The sequence below is a fragment of the Anopheles stephensi genome, chromosome 3 (genome assembly GCF_013141755.1).
Source record: "Anopheles stephensi strain Indian chromosome 3, UCI_ANSTEP_V1.0, whole genome shotgun sequence".
In the NCBI taxonomy this organism is placed as follows: domain Eukaryota; kingdom Metazoa; phylum Arthropoda; class Insecta; order Diptera; family Culicidae; genus Anopheles; species Anopheles stephensi.
Window position 1 is genome coordinate 77255131 of NC_050203.1, and position 21617 is coordinate 77276747.

General features: G+C 41.0%; 1 protein-coding gene across 6 annotated transcripts; it reads left to right on the forward strand.

The window, feature by feature from the left end:
• The first annotated feature begins 454 nt into the window (after positions 1-454).
• On the forward strand, positions 455-21539 carry LOC118510543. Of its 6 annotated transcripts, none has more exons than XM_036052507.1 (6): positions 455-1325; positions 1440-1855; positions 16216-16296; positions 19615-19713; positions 20411-20472; positions 20547-21539. In XM_036052507.1, exons 2-6 carry the CDS (start codon positions 1744-1746, stop codon positions 21114-21116), a joined length of 924 nt encoding a protein of 307 aa, XP_035908400.1. In that variant the 5' UTR covers positions 455-1325; positions 1440-1743; the 3' UTR covers positions 21117-21539. The 6 variants fall into 6 exon arrangements, with proteins under 6 accessions (XP_035908400.1, XP_035908401.1, XP_035908402.1 ...); XM_036052508.1 differs by having other exon boundaries at positions 1459-1855; XM_036052509.1 differs by having other exon boundaries at positions 455-1173.
• Positions 21540-21617: the final 78 nt, after the last annotated feature.

Here is a 21617-nt window from a genome sequence, read left to right on the forward strand (position 1 = left end):
GTTTAGTTAATTAACATAGAAAGCGCATATTGCGAATTAATTATCTTATGATGATTTATAAGAAGATTTAATTTCAACTAATTCTTCTTCTTTGAAACTACCGTCTGAAAAGATTTTGACTTGCTGCTTCAGCCCTTTTTAATCTAGATTTGATCCGTAGCTGAATAGGCAGTTCTAAGTACAATGATGCGGTCTAGACAGGATTTGATTATCGATCTCGCCGTGTGAAACCATCCTAAAAAAATCGTTTAGAAATAATGTTTACTAGATAGAAATATATTTATAAAATTTAAAAAGTAGAATAATTCAAATCTAAATTAAGATAATTCTGGATTGATTATAAGCTGTTAAGAATGGTGAAAGATAAGTTAGAATTTAGATAATATGAAAATTTCTCATTTATCCTTTTACTAGAAATAAACAACTGATCTTTTACAATAAATATCACATAGCACATATTAGCACAATTTTAAAGATTGTCTATATCGCACATTTGTCTCCAATTACAGCGAGGTTAGAATTTCGAAGATTTCTTCATGACCTTCCTAAAGAAGCTGTTGACTTGCATTGTTATTAGAAATAATCTATAGTGAAATTAAAAATCAAAAATTAATTTAAAATAAGAAAAAAATTAAATATTAAAAGAACACCCTTATTCAGCTCGCTGGTCGCTATAGTGTAAATCATCCCCTATGCGATGGGAGAAAACAGCATGATAACCACCACTACAACCACCATCAACACCATCATCTGGACGGATTTCCCAACGTGCAACCGGACCATCGAACACAGCTGTTGCTTTGTCGGTGTCGGTGAGCTGACTACCGTTGGGCCACGGTTACTGCCGAGCAGAGCGAAACCAACCAACCAGTCATTCAGTCATTCCGAGTCCAACACGCGCAGCGGTTCGTCGCCTGCCGTACCGTGCAGTTCTTTTCCATCCTGCTGTCACACACGATCATCACGAGATCGTTGCGAGATCAATTTGCAAAAGGCCATCCGTTGTTCCGTGCTTGAGTGTGCTCGTGTGTATTGCTGTGCGCTCTGTGTGTGGTTGCCCAAAGACCGCAAACCTCAATTCGGTCGCGGTTTCTTCGAGTGACCCCGCGATCGGTGCCTGATTGTTGCTGTGAACGAGTCGGCCGTTGTTGCTGTTCATTTGTATTTATTTGGGTAACGGCCGCGAGCGTGTGTGCAATAAAGAAAATCGTTTCACCTGCACCATCGGGTCGGCTGGGGCCGACGTGAGGCCGTACGCGTTTTGTTGAGCGAAGATCACCCTCCCCCAGAAAGTGGTGTGCGCGGCTCGAAATCGAAATTCCGCAGTGAGAAAGTTTTGTTTTTTTTTTTTTTTTGTTCGTCCGTTGTTGTCTCTCGCACTCTTACACGTGGTGGTGTCTTCGACGGGTGCGTCTTTCCGTATTTCTTATCGAACACAGATTGTGTCTTCAATTGCAGGCGTTCGACGAGAAGGGGGAAAATACGATAAAATCCCAGTTTTCCGCCACACCAACATTGTGCAGTGATCAAGTGTATCTTGGTGTGTGTCTATTGTTCCTGATCGTCAAGTGTTCATGGTGTTTTGTGGAAGAAAATGATGTGCATAATTGTGGTGAGCCAGTGATAGATATAAAGTTACCCGATCGCCTATCCTGCCTGCAGCCGTCCATATCATATCGCAACAATTGGGGCGCACCGAACGGCGTCCGTATCAAAAAGCCGACCAGAGTCGTGATCGTGGCGATGATGAAACGATCGCTAATTGGATTGCGTGCGAGGCAGAGGCCACGACCGACATCGCTGCGGAGATCACTGTTGATGCTGTCGCTTCTGCTAGCGTTTGATGCTGTTCCATGTAAGTGTATACAGTTTGGGGAATGTTTTGCAAAACCGGCGTACACCAGGACCCGGAGTCAAGATAATCATCCTAATGGGGAGGAGGTTGTTTTGCTTCATCACCATATTTTCTACTGTGACCGATCCGAAAGGTCACCGGTGAGAGATGTTTATGCTTACCAACGGCTCTCCGTTAAGACACACTGTCCTATGACTCAATCGCGTGATGTCTCCCGCAGTACTCAGCAGGGATCCGGTACAATTACTCCATTGCGCATTACGTGTGCAAATGAAAATGAAAGGAGGGAAATGAAGGGTTTAAAACAGGTTTTTCCACTGCAAAGCACCACCCATAGCTCGAATCCGGCGCGCGTGTCTTTCTGTTTGTGCGGAAATCGCGCGAAGGAATGGAAACGGGCGGGTAAAGTCGAGTAAGCGCTGCTGCTTTTACTAGCACGTACACAAGCACCGGGCACCGTTATAGTTTTCTTTCACTGATCAACCACTTTTGGCCGTGGCCGTCGTGTGGTGCATACTACTATCATTATGGCTGGCTGTGCCGCTCATAAGCCTCAGTGACATCCAGTACAGACGATCGCACAACTCCACCCCATTGATACGTCGACGAGCATGACGAAGGTGATCGATTTTTTACGCCAACTTACGGCACAGCAAACGGAACCATCCAACCAGACAAACAAATAATTTCTTCCGCTCATGCAATTGTTTGGCAAATGGGTGAATAAGCAAAAAAAAAATGCCAAAAGAAAACTTGGCACCGGAAAATTGTGCAATCGGTGCGTGCGCATGTGTGTGTATAGGGAACAACGAGAACCGTGCCTACGTGTTGAGTTTGAAGTGGAAAAATTGAGATTGAGACGAGATGAGGTGGGGAAAACTTTTTTTGTGCACAATTCACCAAGCCACGGTTTGTTGTTGTTGATGGAAGCAAACCGTGAGCAATATTATTTGTGATTCGTTAGTTTGCACAATTATTATTGATCGATGTTTGATGAGGTTTTTCCGTGGAAAAAAAGTTTTGATAGAAAAACATTACTATTTTGAGCTAATAGTTTCGGTGTGTGAGAAAATCGTGTGTGTGAAATGGCCCATAATTTGAATAATTGATTAAATTATATTAAAATGTAAGCTTAGGCGTGAGAGATTGGTTGGAGAAATTGGGCTAATTGTAGTCCACGAAGGCTTATATGCAGCTCAGCATTAAATGTGGTTCCGTTCGAAGCCGGTCGAATAATAAATTCGGTAGCGTGGAATGATTAGGCACAGAGCAGTTGGTAAGGTACGGTTCATCAACATGCATCAACATTGTCGGTTTGTCTTCTGTTTGGTTTAACGGCCTGCTGCTGGGTATGCTGGCCATCTATGACTTGCTAGACTTATTGATACCAAGTAGTTTGATAGTCAATTCTTGCTATGGTGGAGCGGTCCGGATGGGAATCGATCCCCGGTTCTGTGGTGTTGAGTCTAGTAAGTCTCGTAAAGCAGAAATAACAGACAGAGCCTTAAGAGGTCGTTAAGCGAAGATGAAGAAGATGAGAACGATAGAACAAGACTTCTTTTATACTATTTTTTAAACCTACTTATTAAGATACTTCTGCTGAGTATCATCGTACAAATATTTGGCATAAGTATCATAAGCATCTTAACATTGAAAAGCAGTTTTGTTTTTTTGCAACGCAGACCAAATTAATGTTTGAGGTAGTCCGGTTACCGAGGCGATAACGGCGCCGGTCTTCATACGACAGGACCGGGCTCAAAATCTCATCCAGACCGCCTTGCCGAACGTAGCGGTGACTACTTTACTAAGGGTTAAGTTAAGTCACAGAAAGCTAGAAATGGCAGGCCCAAGACCTTTCAGCGTTTTAATGCCAAGGAAGAAGAAAACGGCCAAATTATTGCCAGAGAATAAAAACCTAAAAAAAGGGGCTAAAAAAGGCATTCTTACATCCAAATACCAACTTTTCAACATCAATACTTCCCCAGGCTTAAGTTGAAACAGGAAGTATTTTTTATTTTTATTTTTTATTTTTTTCTGTAATATGTTTTTCCCATATTTTTGTCAGCACGGATCGCAGTGATTTAAAATCAAAAGATTCACAATTTATTCGATGATTGTATCATTTCCCTAAAAGCGTCAGCTATAAATCCTGTCAAGCTTCGAACAAGACATCGGTGAAGAACAACCTCATTGCAACCTGTCGTAATTATATTACAAGTTTTTGGCGTATTTACGACAGGCTTGAAGTATAATGAACACAGAACATTGCCATCATGAACGGCCATCTCAAAAAAAAAAAAAAAACAGACAGGTGCCACAGCGACGTATCGAACATACCTTGTACGATGATTGGCAGAGCGCAACATAAGTTTTACAAAAGAAAACTAATTCGTGCAGTTGAAATTCGGCATGTTATCCTCATTTTTAATTTTTTTTAAATATAAAATATGGTGTTTTTAATTTATTATTCCTCACTGTGTATTTTCGAAATACATGAAGCTTTTATTATTATTCTTTCAACTAAACCACCTGAAATTCAACACCACATAAGCCTTAAACCCTTCAATATCATCGTTCAATAAAAACAACCCTTCAGTATCATCTCACTTACAAATCCTTGCAACACGGCCAAAACATCCCAATGAGCATCAATCAATCAATCACTTAATCAATCAATCAAACACTTTAGCCAAGGGCTTCATTTATCCACCGCGACGAGACGCCGCATTTATTTCACCAAAACCTTCCGGCAGTAATAAGGGGCGATGCCTCAATAACAAGTCGGAGCTCCGGAGTCAGCAGAGACATTATAATACGCACATTTCGGTTATCCACACACATTGCCGAAGGCACTTTAGACGCTTCGGGCCGGTTTTTTTTAACCAACAAATCAAGCGAAGAAGCCGCCCTGCTACGTGCGCAATGGTAGCTCAGTGTGTGTGTGCTTTCAGGCCCCTAACCTGTGTGAAAGTGAAAAGCGTATTAGCGTTGATAAATGTGCAAGCCACCGACCGATTCGTCTTCAAGTGTGTAGCGTTCGAACCGGACGGCCTTTTACTGCCCGCTAATCAAATTAAACATACCGACATCACACGGAGGTGTTGATGGATTATAAAAGGTTTAAAATATTGCCCAATTTCGTGGTGCCCGCAGCAGGTTCGGTAGCGCAACCTGTCCACCCTTTTTTCTGTTTGTGTGTGTGCGTTGACCAAGATGGGCACGGAATGTGAAAGATGATTGCTTAATTGACGAAAAATAAGGCGTTAATCAAAGTTCGTTTCACCGCCTTATTTGGATTTATAAACCGCATTTGCTGCAGGCAAAGAAGCTTTGCGTGGAGTTTTTGAAACGTCGTATAATAGGTAGAAACGAATCCGTAACGTGGGACGTTTCTATAGTATCCTGGGCATGGCATGGCAGTATGGAAGTTGACCGGTTGGATGATATCATGCTTGAGGAAAACTTTGGTCTGATTTATTCTGGACTAGGCACAAATATTTCAATTGATCATATAGAGAAGATCATACACGCGACAACTCTGACTTCTGGTCTAAGTGTTTTCTTTGGTTTAACATCCTCAAGAGGTCTTGATCTATTATTAGTAGGTTCCTTGCCTAAGCTTTCCTATAGCTGAATAGTCGGTCCTACGTTGGTCCTTGACTTAGGCGATCGAGACTCATTTCTGCATAAAAACTCTGGACAACACTCGATAGACTTTATCTTCTTTCTTGGCCCAACGACCTCTTAGGTCATGTCTGCCCTGAAAAAGTTTCAGGCTTACTAGAATTTTTGATACCGCATGGTTGGATAGTCAGTCCTCACCTCACTATGGGGGAACGTCCCAGATGAGATTTCAATCCCGGTCCAACCTTGTGATCCACCGGGCCGCCCCTACCTATAGACTCAGATTGTCGATTTTGGGACTAGACCAAGCCACACGAGGTTCCACAAGCCGCTAGGTCACCCAAGAAGCTCACTATTTAAGTGTGAGTCTTGGAATTAGACCCCCAACATGCGATGACGCTCCTGGAGGATGAAGACAACATGCCCATGCCACGAGATTCAACCCGACTAATGCACTAGCATCATGAAAAGCTTGACCTCTCAAACGCACACCACCAAGCCAAGTCTATTTATAAAACCTCCATACGGATCCCGGGGGGCAGTTTGGTAACCGAGGCGACAGCTGCACCGGTCTTCACACGGCTGGGCCGGGGTTCAAATCCCATCCAGATCGCCTCTCCGTTCGTAAGGCTGACTACTATACTATGAGTAAAATTCAGTCACAGAAAGCCAGAAATGGCAGGCCGAGACCTCTCGAGGTTGTAGTGCCAAGGAAGAAGAAGAAGATACGAATCGCGGAACCTTTTTTGCGTTAAATCCGGTCCGTGATTCAAAATGAGTTAGACACCACTTGTGTAGATAATCTTGCCTAAGGTTTGAGAAAAACTCGTTATTTATGTAGAAGTGTATCGAAAGGAATCAATCTTGCAAAAACTGTCCTACCTTAAATATCAATATTGCAATTAAACATAAAAACAGGCACATACTTGAGATATTAGAGTCTTAATACGGCTAGACCAGGGATCAAATCCCATAGGACCGTCCCATCCCCCGTGATGAGGACTGACTTTCCAACTACCATAGACATGATATCAATAAGTCAATAAGTAAGCCAGAAAGGGCAGGCATGACCCAACAGGTCTTTAGGCCAATGAAGAAAGAGAAGAAGACTTAAGATATTAGTATCTTTGATAGGTTATATAGACCCTTGATGGAAATTGATGGAAGAGATAAGAAAAGGCCATGATTAGAGATAAATGAGATATTCAGAATGTTTATGAAAATATTTAATCTTGACGATATAAGTATTTAAATACGTCATTAAAAAGGGTAAATGTTAATTTAATTAACTCCGTAAAAAATAAAAAAAATCATTTAAACCCCTTCATTTTATGAAATCATTTTCCACAGCTAGCTAATCAACCATATTTATGCTTATAATGCTTTCAGCACGGCATTACATGATTAAATAGCTTATGAGACGAGAGAGGCGTTTATGTCGCGTTCCGATTGCACGCCACAAGTTGATGACCCTTGTGGGAAAGGAGCCGCATACAATGTGACGAACGCAGATGAATGATGTGACTCTAATGCGTTTTGCGTTTGCAACATGCACGACGATTGAAAGTAAAAGAAATGTAAGCGTGCGCAATAAAAACATACTTTATCGCATGGACGTGTGAGAATTCCTACACTGGTGCAGTTGGAATTCACTTCTCGGCCCCTACTCCATTTCGGTGCGTTGGGAAGCTGCCAACTAACCGGCTCGTAAAGTTACACCGACCTCGAGCTTTACGAGTGGTCACCGGCTCATTAAATTCTTTTGCGTGCGCAGTGTACATGGGAAAATACATCACGGGTTAGTTCAATAACACAAAACCCCCGAACCCGAACGACATTGACACCGTTCGCAAGGGGCCGTCCGGATTGGACCATGGAATGAGTATATGATCAGTACGATCGCGCCCGATAATCGTAATCATCAGCCTCAACCTCATCATCATCGCTGTCGTCTTCTCCCACAGGGGTGTCGGTCTGTCTGTCTGTGACCGTGTGCAGACATGACGTGCACGGTGTAACCTCATTTAGGAAGTCATTGATTTTCTTTTGCCCTTTTTTTGTGTTTGCTCTTGCAGCAGCTTTTTTGTGGTTTCGATATTGAGGTGAAGCTTTTTGGGGCTTGCTTGTTTTTTGTTCCTACGGCTGTCGAATCTGGTTTAAACAATTTCTCATTCGCTTGGGTGAAACGAGCGTTGCGAATAAATGCGTTTGGCTGCCCCTTTTATGAGCACTAGGGAGGGAGTTGCTTTAGTTTTGCAAGGTCATATGGCGTGGATTTGACCGGATAGCGGCCCCTTTGGGTAGTGATCCAGTGTCGAGTTTGTGATGGAGACGGTCGTTGAACTAAGTTTAAAAAAATGCTTTGTTAATTACATAACAAGGCCATATCTGCACAGAAGAATCGACGTTGGACTGGACCGTGTATGATAGAGCATTTGATAAAATGGAATAGAATTTAGATTTGCTGATTTTTATTCAATTAAAAACGGTGTTTTGAACATTTTTTGTTAAATATTTAGTGTAAATAATTTAAAAAAATTTAATGTTTTTTTATGTAATTTGAGTGTGTAGATACAGTTTGCCTTTCAGTTGATAAGGCAATAGCATCCATTTTTATGGCAGGCTTCTTAGATGGAATGACAAATAAAGCTAGTTGATATGGAAACGGCTTCAGGTGCAGGGGAAATCAAATACCTTTTATTGTGATGTCCTCAGATGATATAGTAGTAGCCGCTGACGCTGCCAAGGACCTTTCGTGGTTGTACTGCCAAGGAAGGAAAAGATTAAATTTCATCAGTCCGCTGGTGGAAGCTTGGAGAGCTGTTGAAATTGAATGCTTTCGATCAAAAAATTCGTTGTTTGCATTTAAGAATACAGGGCTAGGTACAAACGAACCGCCCGGAATCGTCCGAGCCGACGAAACCGTCTGGCACATTTGAAAGCGTCGGACTGTCTACATCGTCTGGAATTGTGCCATTTACCCAAAGGTGGGCATACATTCTCTCATGCTGACCGTCTATGATTCCGTTTTACGGTTCCGGACAGTTCCATGGATTCAGATTGTTCCAAACGGTTCCAACGGCCACAACGGTTCCGGACGATTTCGGACGGTTCCACGTGAACTGGCGATTCCATTTTTTCAGAATCGGAAGGGGAGTCAAACCGGCCCGATTCAGTGTAGCATCCCTTTGCCCCTTTAAGGATAAAGTAGTAGTAGTATATTCTTCATGTATTTCAATTTAAATTTGTTTACAATAGTTGTTGAGATATTGTTGATAGTGGGTTCAATAATTTAAATTTTTCCGCACTAATTTTAAAACATAGTTTGGCTTTGCCAGTTTAAATGCTATTTGATCAAAGTGCAGATTTAAATTTGGGAGTAGGAAAAATTTCGGTAAAACCTACTTCATAATACGAAAGAAAAAAAAAATATTTTAAACTTAATCCTACTTATTAAATAATTTTACAGACTAATTCTTACTTCAAAATAATGATTCATTAAACATTCAAATCGCTTTAACGCTCTCAATAACTAAAGGGAAGTTTTGGGATTAAGAAAATTGGGATTGTTAGTGGTTAATGGAAGTTTTGGAATCATGAATAGGATTGGAAGAGGAAAAAAAAAATTACGCATGATGTATATTTAGATTGTTGTTTCGGCATCTTACTTTGTAATTATAAACTAATTTACTGTTAAATTCAGCAATGGTAGGAATTTGACAAATTCTATGCAGTGTTTTAGTTCTGAACCAAGGTGGCACATTTAAAATATTTTTCAGACACTTGTTTTGAATTCTTTGTAGTCTAAGTTTGTGTGTTTTGGCGCAGGAATCCCATACTGGAGAAGCATAGGTAATATTAGGCCGTATTACTGTAGCATATAACAGGAGCTTATTGTCTAGATTTAACCTGGATTTTCTGTTTAGTAAGCTATACAAGCTACGAAAAACTTTTGTGCATTTTATAATTGTGGAATCAATATGTGCTTTGAAAGTTATTCTTTTGTCAAAAGTCATTCCAAGATATCTCACAGATTGTTTCCAGGGGATGTTTGTATTGGATATCTGTACTTGTATATCTTGTACTTGGGTATTTTTTTTGTACACGTAAATCGAGTGAAAAAGATGGCTTCAGTTTTACTATTGTTGATTTTTAATTTCCATTTTTGACAGTAACTAGTGTATGCTTTAAGAGCGGAATTCAAAGTGTTAATTATTGTATTGGATCTTTTTCCGGATGCTGCTATGGCGACGTCGTCGGCATAGAGATATTGCTGACAATTTTTCATTTTTGGAATATCGGAAATGTATATATTAAATAAAAGTGGAGAAATAACGCTTCCCTGTGGAACCCCGGCACAGGGGGTGTATGATTGTGAACTGGCGGAGTGAATGAATACTTTATTTTTCCTATTTGTAATGAAACTTCTTATTATGTGAATTAAATAGTTGGGAAACTGGAGTTTTATAAGTTTGGCAGTCAATCCGTTGAACCAAATGGTATCAAAAGCCTTTTCAGTGTCGAGCAGTACGAGACCTGTAGATTTTTTTAAACTTCTATTATTTACTATGTTAGTTTTCAGTCTATCTAGTTGATGGGTTGTAGATAAACCAGGTTGAAATCCGTATTGAGCTTTTGGTATTATGTTAAGTCTTTCGACATGTGTGCGTAGTTTCGTAGAAATGATTTTTTCAAATAGTTTTCCTAGGCAGCTAAGTAAACTTATTGGTCGATAATTTGAGGCAATACTGAGATCTTTTCCTATTTTAGGTATGGGAACTACTTTTGCCGTTTTCCAACTGTTCGGGAAATACCCCAGCTTAAGTGAACTGTTCATTATAAAATTTATGGTAACGACTATGTTTTTGGGAAGATGTTTTAGCATTTTGTTATTTATTTGGTCTAGTCCGGTTGATTTTTTACTTTTCAAGTTCCTGATTGTTTTGATAAGATCGCTAGGTTTTATGAAATCTGTAGGGTTGAATTCTGGAATTGGGTGAGTACGAAGAAAATTGTCCACTGCTGTCCTTACTTTATTTTCTAATGGACTTACAAATCGGCTGGTTATTTTATGTGCATTTTCAAAGTGTAATTTAATGGCCTCGCATTTCTCTTTTGCGGTCAAAAGAAGATGCCCATCCTTTTTAAGTGGTTGGATAGTATTGGGTTCATTTTTCAATGTTTTAACTAATTGCCACATTCTGCTATTATTGTTATTATTATTTGGTGCGTTATTAATTGCTTCAAGATTGTTTGACCAAGCATCGTTTCGAACTATGTTCAATTTGGATTGAATGGTCGCTTTAAGCCAGAGATAAGTCTATTTGAACGTTGAATTATGCCTATGTCGTTGCCATTTTTTCCTGAATTTATTGCGAATTTTGATGAGTGACAAAACATTATCAGGTATTATAATATTATATTTTCCCGGTGTTGTGCGTGGGACAGCAATATTATGGGCTGCGTGAATGGCATCTGTAACTTTAGTTATTAACTCTTCAATTTGCGAAGTTTGATCCATCATACTTTGATCCAATTCATTTGTGTTAATACTATTTTTCAAAACTGTTTTGTACAAATGCCAATTGGCTTTGGAATAGTCATATATTTGTTTATCCGGTTTATTAACAGCGGATGTGTTTTCGATTTGAAACTAAACCGGTAAATGATCGGAAGTTAGTTCCGAGAGAGTGATCGGATCAGAAATGTTTAAATTGTTGTTTGTTAAAACTACATCTAATGTAGACGGCATGAAGTTAGAGTTTGATGGAATATAAGTAGGAGAATTAGGAAAGCATATAGAAAATTGACCTTTTTGAATTTCCTCAAATAGGGATTTTCCAGCTTTGTTAGCAGATGCGCAGTTCCACATTCTGTGCCTTGCGTTAAGATTTCCACAAATGAAATAATTATTGGCTCTACTAGTTAGCTTTTTAATGTCTTTTTTGAAGCTATCTATATTAGTATTTCCTCCAGGATGGTATGCGGAAATTATAGTTATAGGAGTGCTATTCACAAATATTTTTACTCCAATGGCTTCAATTATATCCAGGTTAAAACCAGGCAACAGCTCATGCTTTATGCTACTTTATACTAGTAATAGTGCTCCGCCTTTTGGTCCGTCCAAACGATCCAACCTATAAACTAGGTAGTTTGGCATGCTAAAACGCTGACCAGGTTTTAGAAATGTTTCTGTGATTGCCATAACATCTATTGAGTGAACGTGAAGAAAATTAAGTAGGTCTAGTTTTTTAGTTGAAATGCTATTTGCATTCCAGTATGAAATTTTCATATTGGTTGTATTAGCCATTTCATGGGAAACAGAATTTTTGAACTATTTTAAATACAACCATGATTTGGTCTTCTTTGGAGGAACAATTTTGAAGATTAGAAAACGTTTCTGTAATTATTAGCGCCAGCTCATCTGGTCCGAAGAGATCTTTTTGACCAGTATTGGTAACATCTGCGTATGATGCCGACTGGGGAATGCGTGTGTTTGGATTATATGTTTTTTCTGTTCTTTGGTACTGGGACTGGGAAGAGTTTGGGTTATTCAGGAGAGGAAAGTTATTATGCGAGAGCGTTACCTGCCTTGTTTGAGATGTGGTAGTGCGTCGGCTTGTCTGCGTAGCTTCGAACTTTTTTCTGTTAGGACAGCCCGTGTAGTTGGCTGTGTGGTTACCGCCACAGTTCGCACACTTTAACTTGTGCGTCGGTATTATACCGTCCTCACATTCTTTCGCTAACGGGCATGTCGAAGATGTATGTGTTTCACCGCATTTGATACACTTAGGCTGTCTAAAACAATTGTCACCGCCGTGACCGAAGTTCTGGCAATTTTTGCATTGCATTACGCCGTTTTTATTTGAGTAATATTTCCAGCTCACTTTCTGGTGGTCAAGTGCAGTAATCGTACGGAGCACTTTGAGTTCCACCGTCCCTTTACTGAAGTGTAGCAAGTACGCAGCTTGCTCATCGTAACGCTTCTGCTTCATGGCCAACTTCTTTATTGCCACCGGAGTTAATTTCTCTTCCAACAGAATTTTTTGTAAATTCTCGATGGGCATGTCTAGCAGCCCGAGCAGGACTATTTTCGTTGTCTTATCTTCTTCGAGCTGATAAGAGTGGAAACTGAGACCTATCTTTTTAAAGTGGCTCAGTAGTTTTTTGTGATTGTCGATGGAATCCGTTCGCACTACTATTCCTTTGAATGTAACGTTGGTGGTATATCGCACAACACCTGACGCAATTATTTTTTTGTGCACATCTGCAACGTTGGTGCTCGCCACGGTTATTGGTGGTGGTTGTCTCGTTGATTTAACCGTTTTAACGTGTTGCGTATGCGTGTTCACCTCAATTTCATCATCGGCGATGGATTCCAGAATACCAAACGGATTTGTATCCGCTGTTTTAACCGATTTTGAGGGATGGCTAACCACAGATTTATGGAACGAACTAAGAGGCATGGAAGCAAGCCTCTTGGTTGAAGATCCTTTGGCCCGGCCCATGGTAGTCCGAGCAAAAGCTTTGGCTTTGTTTGACTGTAATCACTCTGTTAATATTACTTGTTTCACTGGAGCTATCTGATACACGTCCGTTCTCTATCAGCGGTGAAAGCACTCTGGCTTTAAGGATAAAGCATTGCCTTCAATGTTTCTGAATCGTTGAATGCAGCAATACTTAAAAATTTGCTTTGAAATTGCATTTTAAAATTAATTATGGACATTTTAACGCTTCAACTCGAAAGCCATTAACTCGTTAGCCATATGCTTAGCGACGAGATTAGCTAGCTTTTCACCTAAGCAAACGAACGCTCTTCAACGTTAAGCACAATCCGCACAGCATGCAGCGCTTGATGCAGATTGCAGATTGACTAGCTACTTCACATTTTGCTTGCCTCAGTCTCTCTTTACTTAGTTCGTAGCTGACCCACATTGCAACCACATACGAAGCATGCACATGCATTACGTGCATTTGCATCAATCTTAAGTGCAGCATCGTCAAAGAGGGACCTTTTTAAGATTGCACCGTCAAGCACACGAAGCTTTGAAAGTGAAACGATCGCTGATCTTTAACACCTTACTTCATCACGGTAAAATGAGCTGCTTGCTAGCGATCTAACACACTTGTGCTAAGAGGATGGAAATACAATCACAGCATTTGCCAAGTGTGCTTTTTGCACGGAGGGGTTTATTCATTTTTCCTTTATTTTTCTAAAAGAAAACAAAATGAGGCAAATATTTTCTAGTAAACCTATTTATCGTCCAACGTTCATTAACTCTGTGCTCTATATTTTAGCGATTGAAAGGCATCTCCAAAAAACAGGGGATAAAAACCCCACATCGGTTTAAAGCCCCGATCGTACCGGCAAAGTACCGGTCTCATTCGCCCTTTTTTGCCATTCGTTCGATCGCGTTGATTTAATCAGTTTCGTGACCGATCGATTAGTTTTCACTTTCAACTACTTTATTACCGGTGCACTCACTCAACCACAGGCCCAAGCACTAGCCACGCATACTACCATCGGTTCGCTTTCATGGTTCGGTGCCTGGTTCCCCAAGTGCCTTGGCTAAACAAAAATAATGCACACATACACAGCGGAAAAAGCTTCCCTTCATCTCTCCAAAACCCCCTAACCCCCTCCAAGGTGCTAATAGAGTGGTGAATATTTTTCTGTACATCGAAACGTAGCAAAAGTCCCACCGGCCAACCAACATACGGAAACAGGTTCCTTCTCTAGCCGGCCGTTTAAGTCCTTCGTTATGCAGTCGTGGACGGGTTGCTTTTTTTTTTTAGCGCCACCGCTGCTGCTCTTGTACTGTTGTACGTGCCAAGGTCTTTACAATCGCCACGGCGGCCAGCGATTCGGACCAGCTTGAATATCTCGCTCGAAGGATTTGTGAGAGTGACCGCGGTGCCTGGGTGGTAGTGTCCTTTTACGCAGTGGCATTACGCGTCAGGGTTGCGCACGGAAACAGGTTTTCCTAGCTGATCTCTTACGTAAACGGAGCTCAGCTCACGGGGCGGAAGACTCCAGAAGGGAAAATGACTTCAATTTCAGATTTCTCACGCCCAGCGGTAGTGTTTCTGTTTTGGAAGCTACACCAGCAATTTGTCCAGAATGATGAAGGTTTTGTTGGCGTTGTGATGGGAGTTGATCCTCCATTAATCATGTATCGGAATAAAGCTTTACGCGTCTGTACAGCAACATTTGAATGGTGTAAGTAATGATAAATGTACTCCAGCTCGGCCATTGCGGGAACTTGAAGCGTAAGAGCAATCGATTTAACTCAGTTAGATGCAATCGATGAATTTAGGAGGGTGAAGCCATTAATATCGTGTTCGTGGTGGCATCATGGCCCAAAGAAGCAAAACACTTCAGAGTGTATCTTAACGTCATCATTAGGTGATGAGCAGCTAGTGAAGATGTATTGAGCTGAAGAAGAGATCATGATGATCATGTTCGGCATTTGCTTTCCAGACGTTGTATGGATCCTTCCTATGACGTACATAACCACTCAAGGTCCGATGACGTGGGATGGACATTCATTAATAATAAAAATATTTTACGAGATTCAAATGGAGAGGGCGAAGATAGCGTAAATAAATAGCATCTTCTAATAAACAGAAATACTTCAGAGCGTATTAGAAATTTGATGTAATTCTCTGTCAGGTTTCGATTGATTCGTTGCCCTGAAGCTTCCAGCCACCATCAAGACACTCTTGATGAAGAGAATGAATAAGTAAACTATGGTTTTTGGGACAAGTATTGCTTTGGCCTACTCTGATGATCTCTTAGGGTTGATAATCCAGGACAAACGCCACTGAGGATGCTCTATCGCATGACGACTGATCTGTATTTGTGCGTTGTTCGCAAAGATCCACCAGACCAAATATCTTTTCATGATAGATTCATTCAACCGATCATACTGAGCATAAGGAACCTTCCCGACTCGAAACACTGGTCGCAACAGACGAGACATTGACTCTGGCGAAAGGCAACGGACTCTTCCAAGCCACCTTCAAGATACTCAGAAATCGTCCAGGAAAAATAGCGATAGATGAGCTCAATATTGGGTGGGCTCTGGTGAGTTGGTAATGTCATGATAATGACACCGGACGACCCAGCCACAGCATATTTAAACAGTTTAAGCTCTCAGTTTCTCAAGCTTAATTTAAAAACTTCATTCAATTCATTCCATAATTTCAGCACGAATTCAAGCCGAAGTAAAAGGAGTTAAATTCGACGAGAAGCAAAACCTACCACGGGCAAAAAATTTGCGACTTTTGCTTCCTCGGGTGTCCATAATGTTTATTGTGGCAATTTGCTTCCCTTTTCCCTAGCTGGAAAGATAACCATTGCGAGATTTGATCGGGCAAAACAATCTAACCATTTATGCAATTTTGGCGGCCGAAAAAGCATTAAAACAGCAACGAATAATTTAATCAAAATACACTACACGCCGCGTTTTGTGTTTGGCCATTGTGTACTGGGACCATCTTTCCGGACAAATCGCTATTTGTTCCTGTACCCCACGCATAACAAAAAAACCACTCATTGCTTTCGTGTTTGGCGCATTGGGCTATGATTTGCCTATTAAAAAGCATCACTTATTCATCCATCCATCCATCCATCCGACCATTCATCCGACACCGATTTTCTCTACTGTCCATTACTCATGCTCTTTCTTCACATTTCTTTCTTCCCGAACTTCATCCCGGTGGTACGACAACAGTCACAAATGCGTTCATCGTGCCGGAGGAGCTGCCATCGATACTTTCCCTGGTCTATTCCAACATTCCACAGATCAAGAAAGGTAAGTCGGTCCAAATCCGGGGGTAGCCCGGGACGGTCTTCGGTTTGCGGCTGAACTCGCGGTAGAGCCCGTGGTTTGGCCGGAATGCAAATATTTCACTGGTGCTGTGCTTGCCGAGGGAGAGGAAAAACACATAATTCGGGGAGCATAGCACAAATTATGTAATTTTCGATCAATCTCGCTATGCGCCCAGCTCCCAACGCCCATCGGAGCGGCTGGGAAATTTGAGAATCACCGGGAAACAGGGTTAATGGTGTGCCGGTCAAAACAGAATGCCGGATGATGATGGGGAGGTCGCGCTGGGTGTGTGCCCCGTTATGCCCGGCGCAGCCAGGTGCTTAATTTCGTAATTTTTCAAACCGAAAAGCAGGTTTTGAGTTTGGATGGGTTGCGGTCATCTGATTTGTATTTTGGGAGGGTCAGTTACGCAAAAAGATTATTTTATTAAAAATAGGTTTGTTGGATGAAAAATTAGTTAGTTTCTTATGATGAAAAAAGGCTTATAAACATTTTAAATAAAACGACGAATTTTAGGGATTGCCTTTCAAAGAAGAGAGGGAGAGAGAGAGAGAGAGAGAGAGAGAGAGAGAGAGAGAGAGAGAGTCATTTGGAATGTCTCGCGATCGTTAAGAGCAGTGGGCGTCGATGGCTCCATTTGGTAGCGAACCGGATATGAGCTCATAAAGAAGTCAAAGGCACACATCGGTTCGGTTGTGTTTTATGACCCAATTAACGTATGTTTTGCCAAGGAAAAATTTAGTTTTTGGAGTTCAAAATGACTTCCTAATCACAGTTTTAAAGTTATTCACAGCTTTATTCACCATAGTTCTTTAAGGCTGCTTTTTGTGTCGAACAATATTCCCTATCAAAACCCAGCCACATGAAACAATTCACTCAAAAATTCGCAACGCGTGACTCATGATTAAAAATATTATGCGGCGTTCCCGACGTCACGTCACGTTGCCAAACTGTCACTTTCACCCATTCTCGTTGCGCATCAAAATTCATACTGGCAGCAGATTTTAAATAAGGAAATGATGTTAATATAAATAAGATACCTTTTTATTGTTTTGTACTTACAATGAAATTATAATCTTCTTTTCATATTATTTTATTTTTAATACATTTTTGCAATTTTTTTATAATTTCCTTTTTTCTCATTCCTCTTTTTTGCTTCAATGTTTTATTTGTTTTTGAAATTTTCGATGTTTTGTTTAGTAGTCTGGTTAAGCTACAATGCTTTATGTTCATATTTTTCATAGACATCTTTTGATCATTTGTTTGCTTTATTCTGTTCTTTGGTTTAGTTTTTATTTTGTGCTATTTTTTTAATTTTTATGTGTGTTTTATTTTTCATTTTGTAGTTGAACTTTCTTATAGTTTTATTTATTTTTAGGTTTTTTTACTTTATGTTCAGTAAGACGGTTTAACACCATAGTGTCAGCTTTGCGGAATCTATATATATATTTTTATTTTATTTTCATGATAAACTATTATTTGTTTACATAGAAGATTTTCAGTTTATCTTTCTTACATCTTTTATCTGCTTTTATTTTACATCTCTTATATTTTTGTAGTTTTTTATTCTTTTTTTTTAATTTTGTGAAGATTAAATCGCAAAATTATTATCGAATCAGTATTTTTACAAAATTTTCCATCATTATTAAAAAAATATTCTTCATTTTATAAGAAAGTCAAAAATCGAAACCACAACCACCACATCTAATCGCTTCCGTTGCAAGCGATCAACCGGCTTTACTCGTTTCCAATGTCATCTTTCCGCTAAATCGCATACCGCTTGAACCGGTGGGCCGTTCTTCATCCTCGCATAACTTTGCAAAACAAAATAATAAAAGCAAGCCAACCAACCCAGCCGTGGAGCGGATGCACCTCGCTGCACAAAAATGCTAATCACGAATGAAGGTTTTTTGCTCTTCTTTTTGCCACCAATTATTACTGCACGCCTCTTCTCGCATGTTGATGACGGTGAACCTTGATGATAGCGACACTGCTGACCACAAACGCTGATCGGTGATGACGATGAATGGAACACACACGCACACGCACACGGAACGATTGGGACAACTTTCCCTTTCTGTTTGCATCCGTCGCCACAGACTGCCAGACATCCGGACATGGCGGTTCGGGCGGGCGATTTCGTGGCAGATACAAGGGGTTGAACAACGAGGGGTGGAGCGCCAGGAAGGAAAAAGGGGGTGGGGGTTGGAGCGGTTGTTTACTGGCACTGGGAGGGAAACAAACAAACGTCAATTGTGTTGCGCTGAAGTAGCTGGCTCTCGTGTCTCATGTCGCATCGGAACATGTTTACAGTTGGGTGCATCATGTTGCTGGTAAGAATGCAGTGCTTTTGCCGGTCAACCGAATGGGAATTCAATTTCTCTCTTTGAACATTTGATGCTGAATTAAAAAAAGAGCTAACATGAAGAGGAACAAAATTACACGCATTGGGTATAATTATAATAAATGTAGTAAATAATCACTCCCTACATTACAACATCGTTGAGACTTCTCCCTCTCTCTCTCTCGCTTTATTTCAATCAAAAACGTAACGACAGTGAAAACGAAACGACGCAAACCACATCCGTAATCCCTCCGTCAGCCGCAAGAGGAAAGTTTTGTCATTTGAAGATCGCACTTTAAATTTCCTGCGTTTTTTTATGTCTCTCTCTCTCTCTCTCTCGATCGGTTTTCTTTGATCATGTTTGCCGATAAACTCCGCTTCTCCACAGGGGGATGATCGGTTGCATCGCCACAAGCGAAACATAACTAAAGAAGAAGGACCGGTCGGGTGGAAGATCAATAAAGCTGTCACTGATATAGCGTTGACTGTGTTATGATCTGGTAGAAGGGAAACACAGATGGAAAACGATCCAACTAATTGTTTTTGATTGATCGAGCGAGGTTGATTGAAATTGATTAAGCTTTAATCAAAATCGAATAAAACGTTGGAATTCAAAAACTAATTCTTCATTTTCCTTTACGCTGCTCGTGGGGGTTTGGTTTGAAGCGTTCATAAAAAGGCACAGCAGCTAACCTTGCAGTGGACAGTTCAATTTGTTTTTGTCAGGCACACCATCAACCTTCGAACTTTAAGCGAAAGAGGGGAGTTCCATTACCAGTAGCCTTACGAAGACAAGAACCTATCGAGGTTACCCTTGGACAAGTGTCTCAGTTTTTGTCACATGTACCGTGTAAAGTCTAGCTTTTAATGCGCTCATTTTGACTCGATTAAAGCGAGTGGTGGTTCATGCTTTTCATTCGAGGTTTTCTGTTTCTTCTTTCTCTTCTCCTTCTCAGGAACTGACTCGCGAGTGGGCTTCGGGTTTCGGCTTGGTGAGCACGCAGATTTTCAGATCCAGCTGGAACTTGGGCCGCAGCTCAACACGAAACCGATAGGTAAGTTAAGCGAAGACACGAACCTCGCTGATTCGCGGATGGAGCTAACAACGCCTACAAGTAGGCAATTTTTATGTTTTTGATTTGAATTTTGTTGAATTACGGTTGATTAGGAAAGAATTGTATTTCTTTCAGTTATGACAAAGTATGTCGGTGAAAAAGTTGTGGTCTAAAAAATATTGTCAGCAATCGTCATGCTTATTTGGTGTAATTTTCATTAGTTGACGGATCAAGGCCCTTTTAGGCCCTGAGCAGAACGAATGTTGGAGGCCCCTAACACGTCGAATCTGCCTACTGGGCTTGAATCAGTGGCCAAGGGGCAGACGTTATACGATGTCTCATCCGAAGGTCGATACCCTCTATATGATTGAGGCTTCTAGGAACTAACAATCACCTTACAGGAAGATAATCCTTGCTGTCTCTTGAATGCTTGGGTCTCGAAGAACCCGCTTAGTCTGCTTATATTATGATCTCCTCCTGTACTTAGCTCTATTTAAATCCGGTTAAACGCATTTTTAATTTAAAACGCCTGACAGTATGCAATCTAGTGTTTGTAGTTTTTCAAATTACCGTCTCAGAGACAATAAGACAAAACACTTGATGGAGCTATTTCACTTGTCACCTTAAAGCTATTAAAAGTTATAGCTATTATTAAACAGTTGGACCCATTACTCACCTTTGATTTTCTTAATTTTAGGAGCAGCAGCAGGCAGCAGCAAGCGTTACGTCGACAATGAAGAGTACGCTAACTCAGTACGAGTAAGTATCGAAATCCTTTTCCACTTATCTGACAAATATTGCTAACATTTTCTTCTCCATTTTTTCCGGCAAAGAATCCAACACGAAACGGTGGCTCAACCTCCTGGCTGCAGGCATGGTCCAAACAAACGAAACAACGGCAACAGTTCAACAAGGACAAGCTGCGAGACTCGCTAATGCCGCCGGCACCGGTGATGGACGAGGGCGCCTACAACCAGCTGCAGCAGCTGTACGAAATGAACAAACAGCGCGAGTACGAAGATTCGATCGGTACACTTCCGGCGGAAGTGCTCGAAACGCGTATCAATCAGCTGAAAGCACTGCACAGCCCGGTCACACCGTTCAAACCGATGCCGAGTGAACCACGATCGGGAGTGGCCGGTACATCGGAGGAAAAGCAATCGCCCTCGGAATCGATGATAATAGTGGTAACACCGGAAGTGCAAGTGGAAAGCACTACCACTACTGCCCCAACAGCGGAATCGACCACGGTGGTGAGCGAAAGGATAAAGGTTAGGGAAAGTACGGGGGGGCCAACCGTCGATAGTGGTCGACGGAACGTAAGACGACGAACTAATCGACCGGTGAGCAAGTGGGACAAGGAACGAATCACCGCTCAGCTGTCCGATGTGTCGTTGGATTAGCCGATCGGCTGATGGGTGCGAACGTGTATTATATTGTTAAAAGTAGGAAGACGCACACACAGGCATACTCTACCCTGCCCCTTATTATCTTTTCCCGCAGGGTTCCGATAGACCCATTCCCGCGACGGAAGGTGGTTGTAAATAGTTTCTTTGCTCGGTTTTAGGATGTGATATTGTACTATTTATTAACGGATTTGTTTTTCGTTCTTCGAGGCGTCACTTAGAGTTTCACTCGGTATTGTTAAAATTGAAGAAGAGATGGGAAAAGCCCAAAATACTACGCAACCACGCAATAGCAGACAGGTGCTCAAGGTGCACGGATCTAGATCTAGGGTTTTATATGTACGGCAAAATAGCACCGGGCAGCTAAAAGGGAGGGTTTTTATTTATCAGATGCAAGGCATAGAGAAACAAAAAAAAAAACAGAGGGCAAATCAATAAAGTAACATCGGGGAAAATTAAACTAAAAATTCTTAAACACTCAAACCAAATCCTTGATGA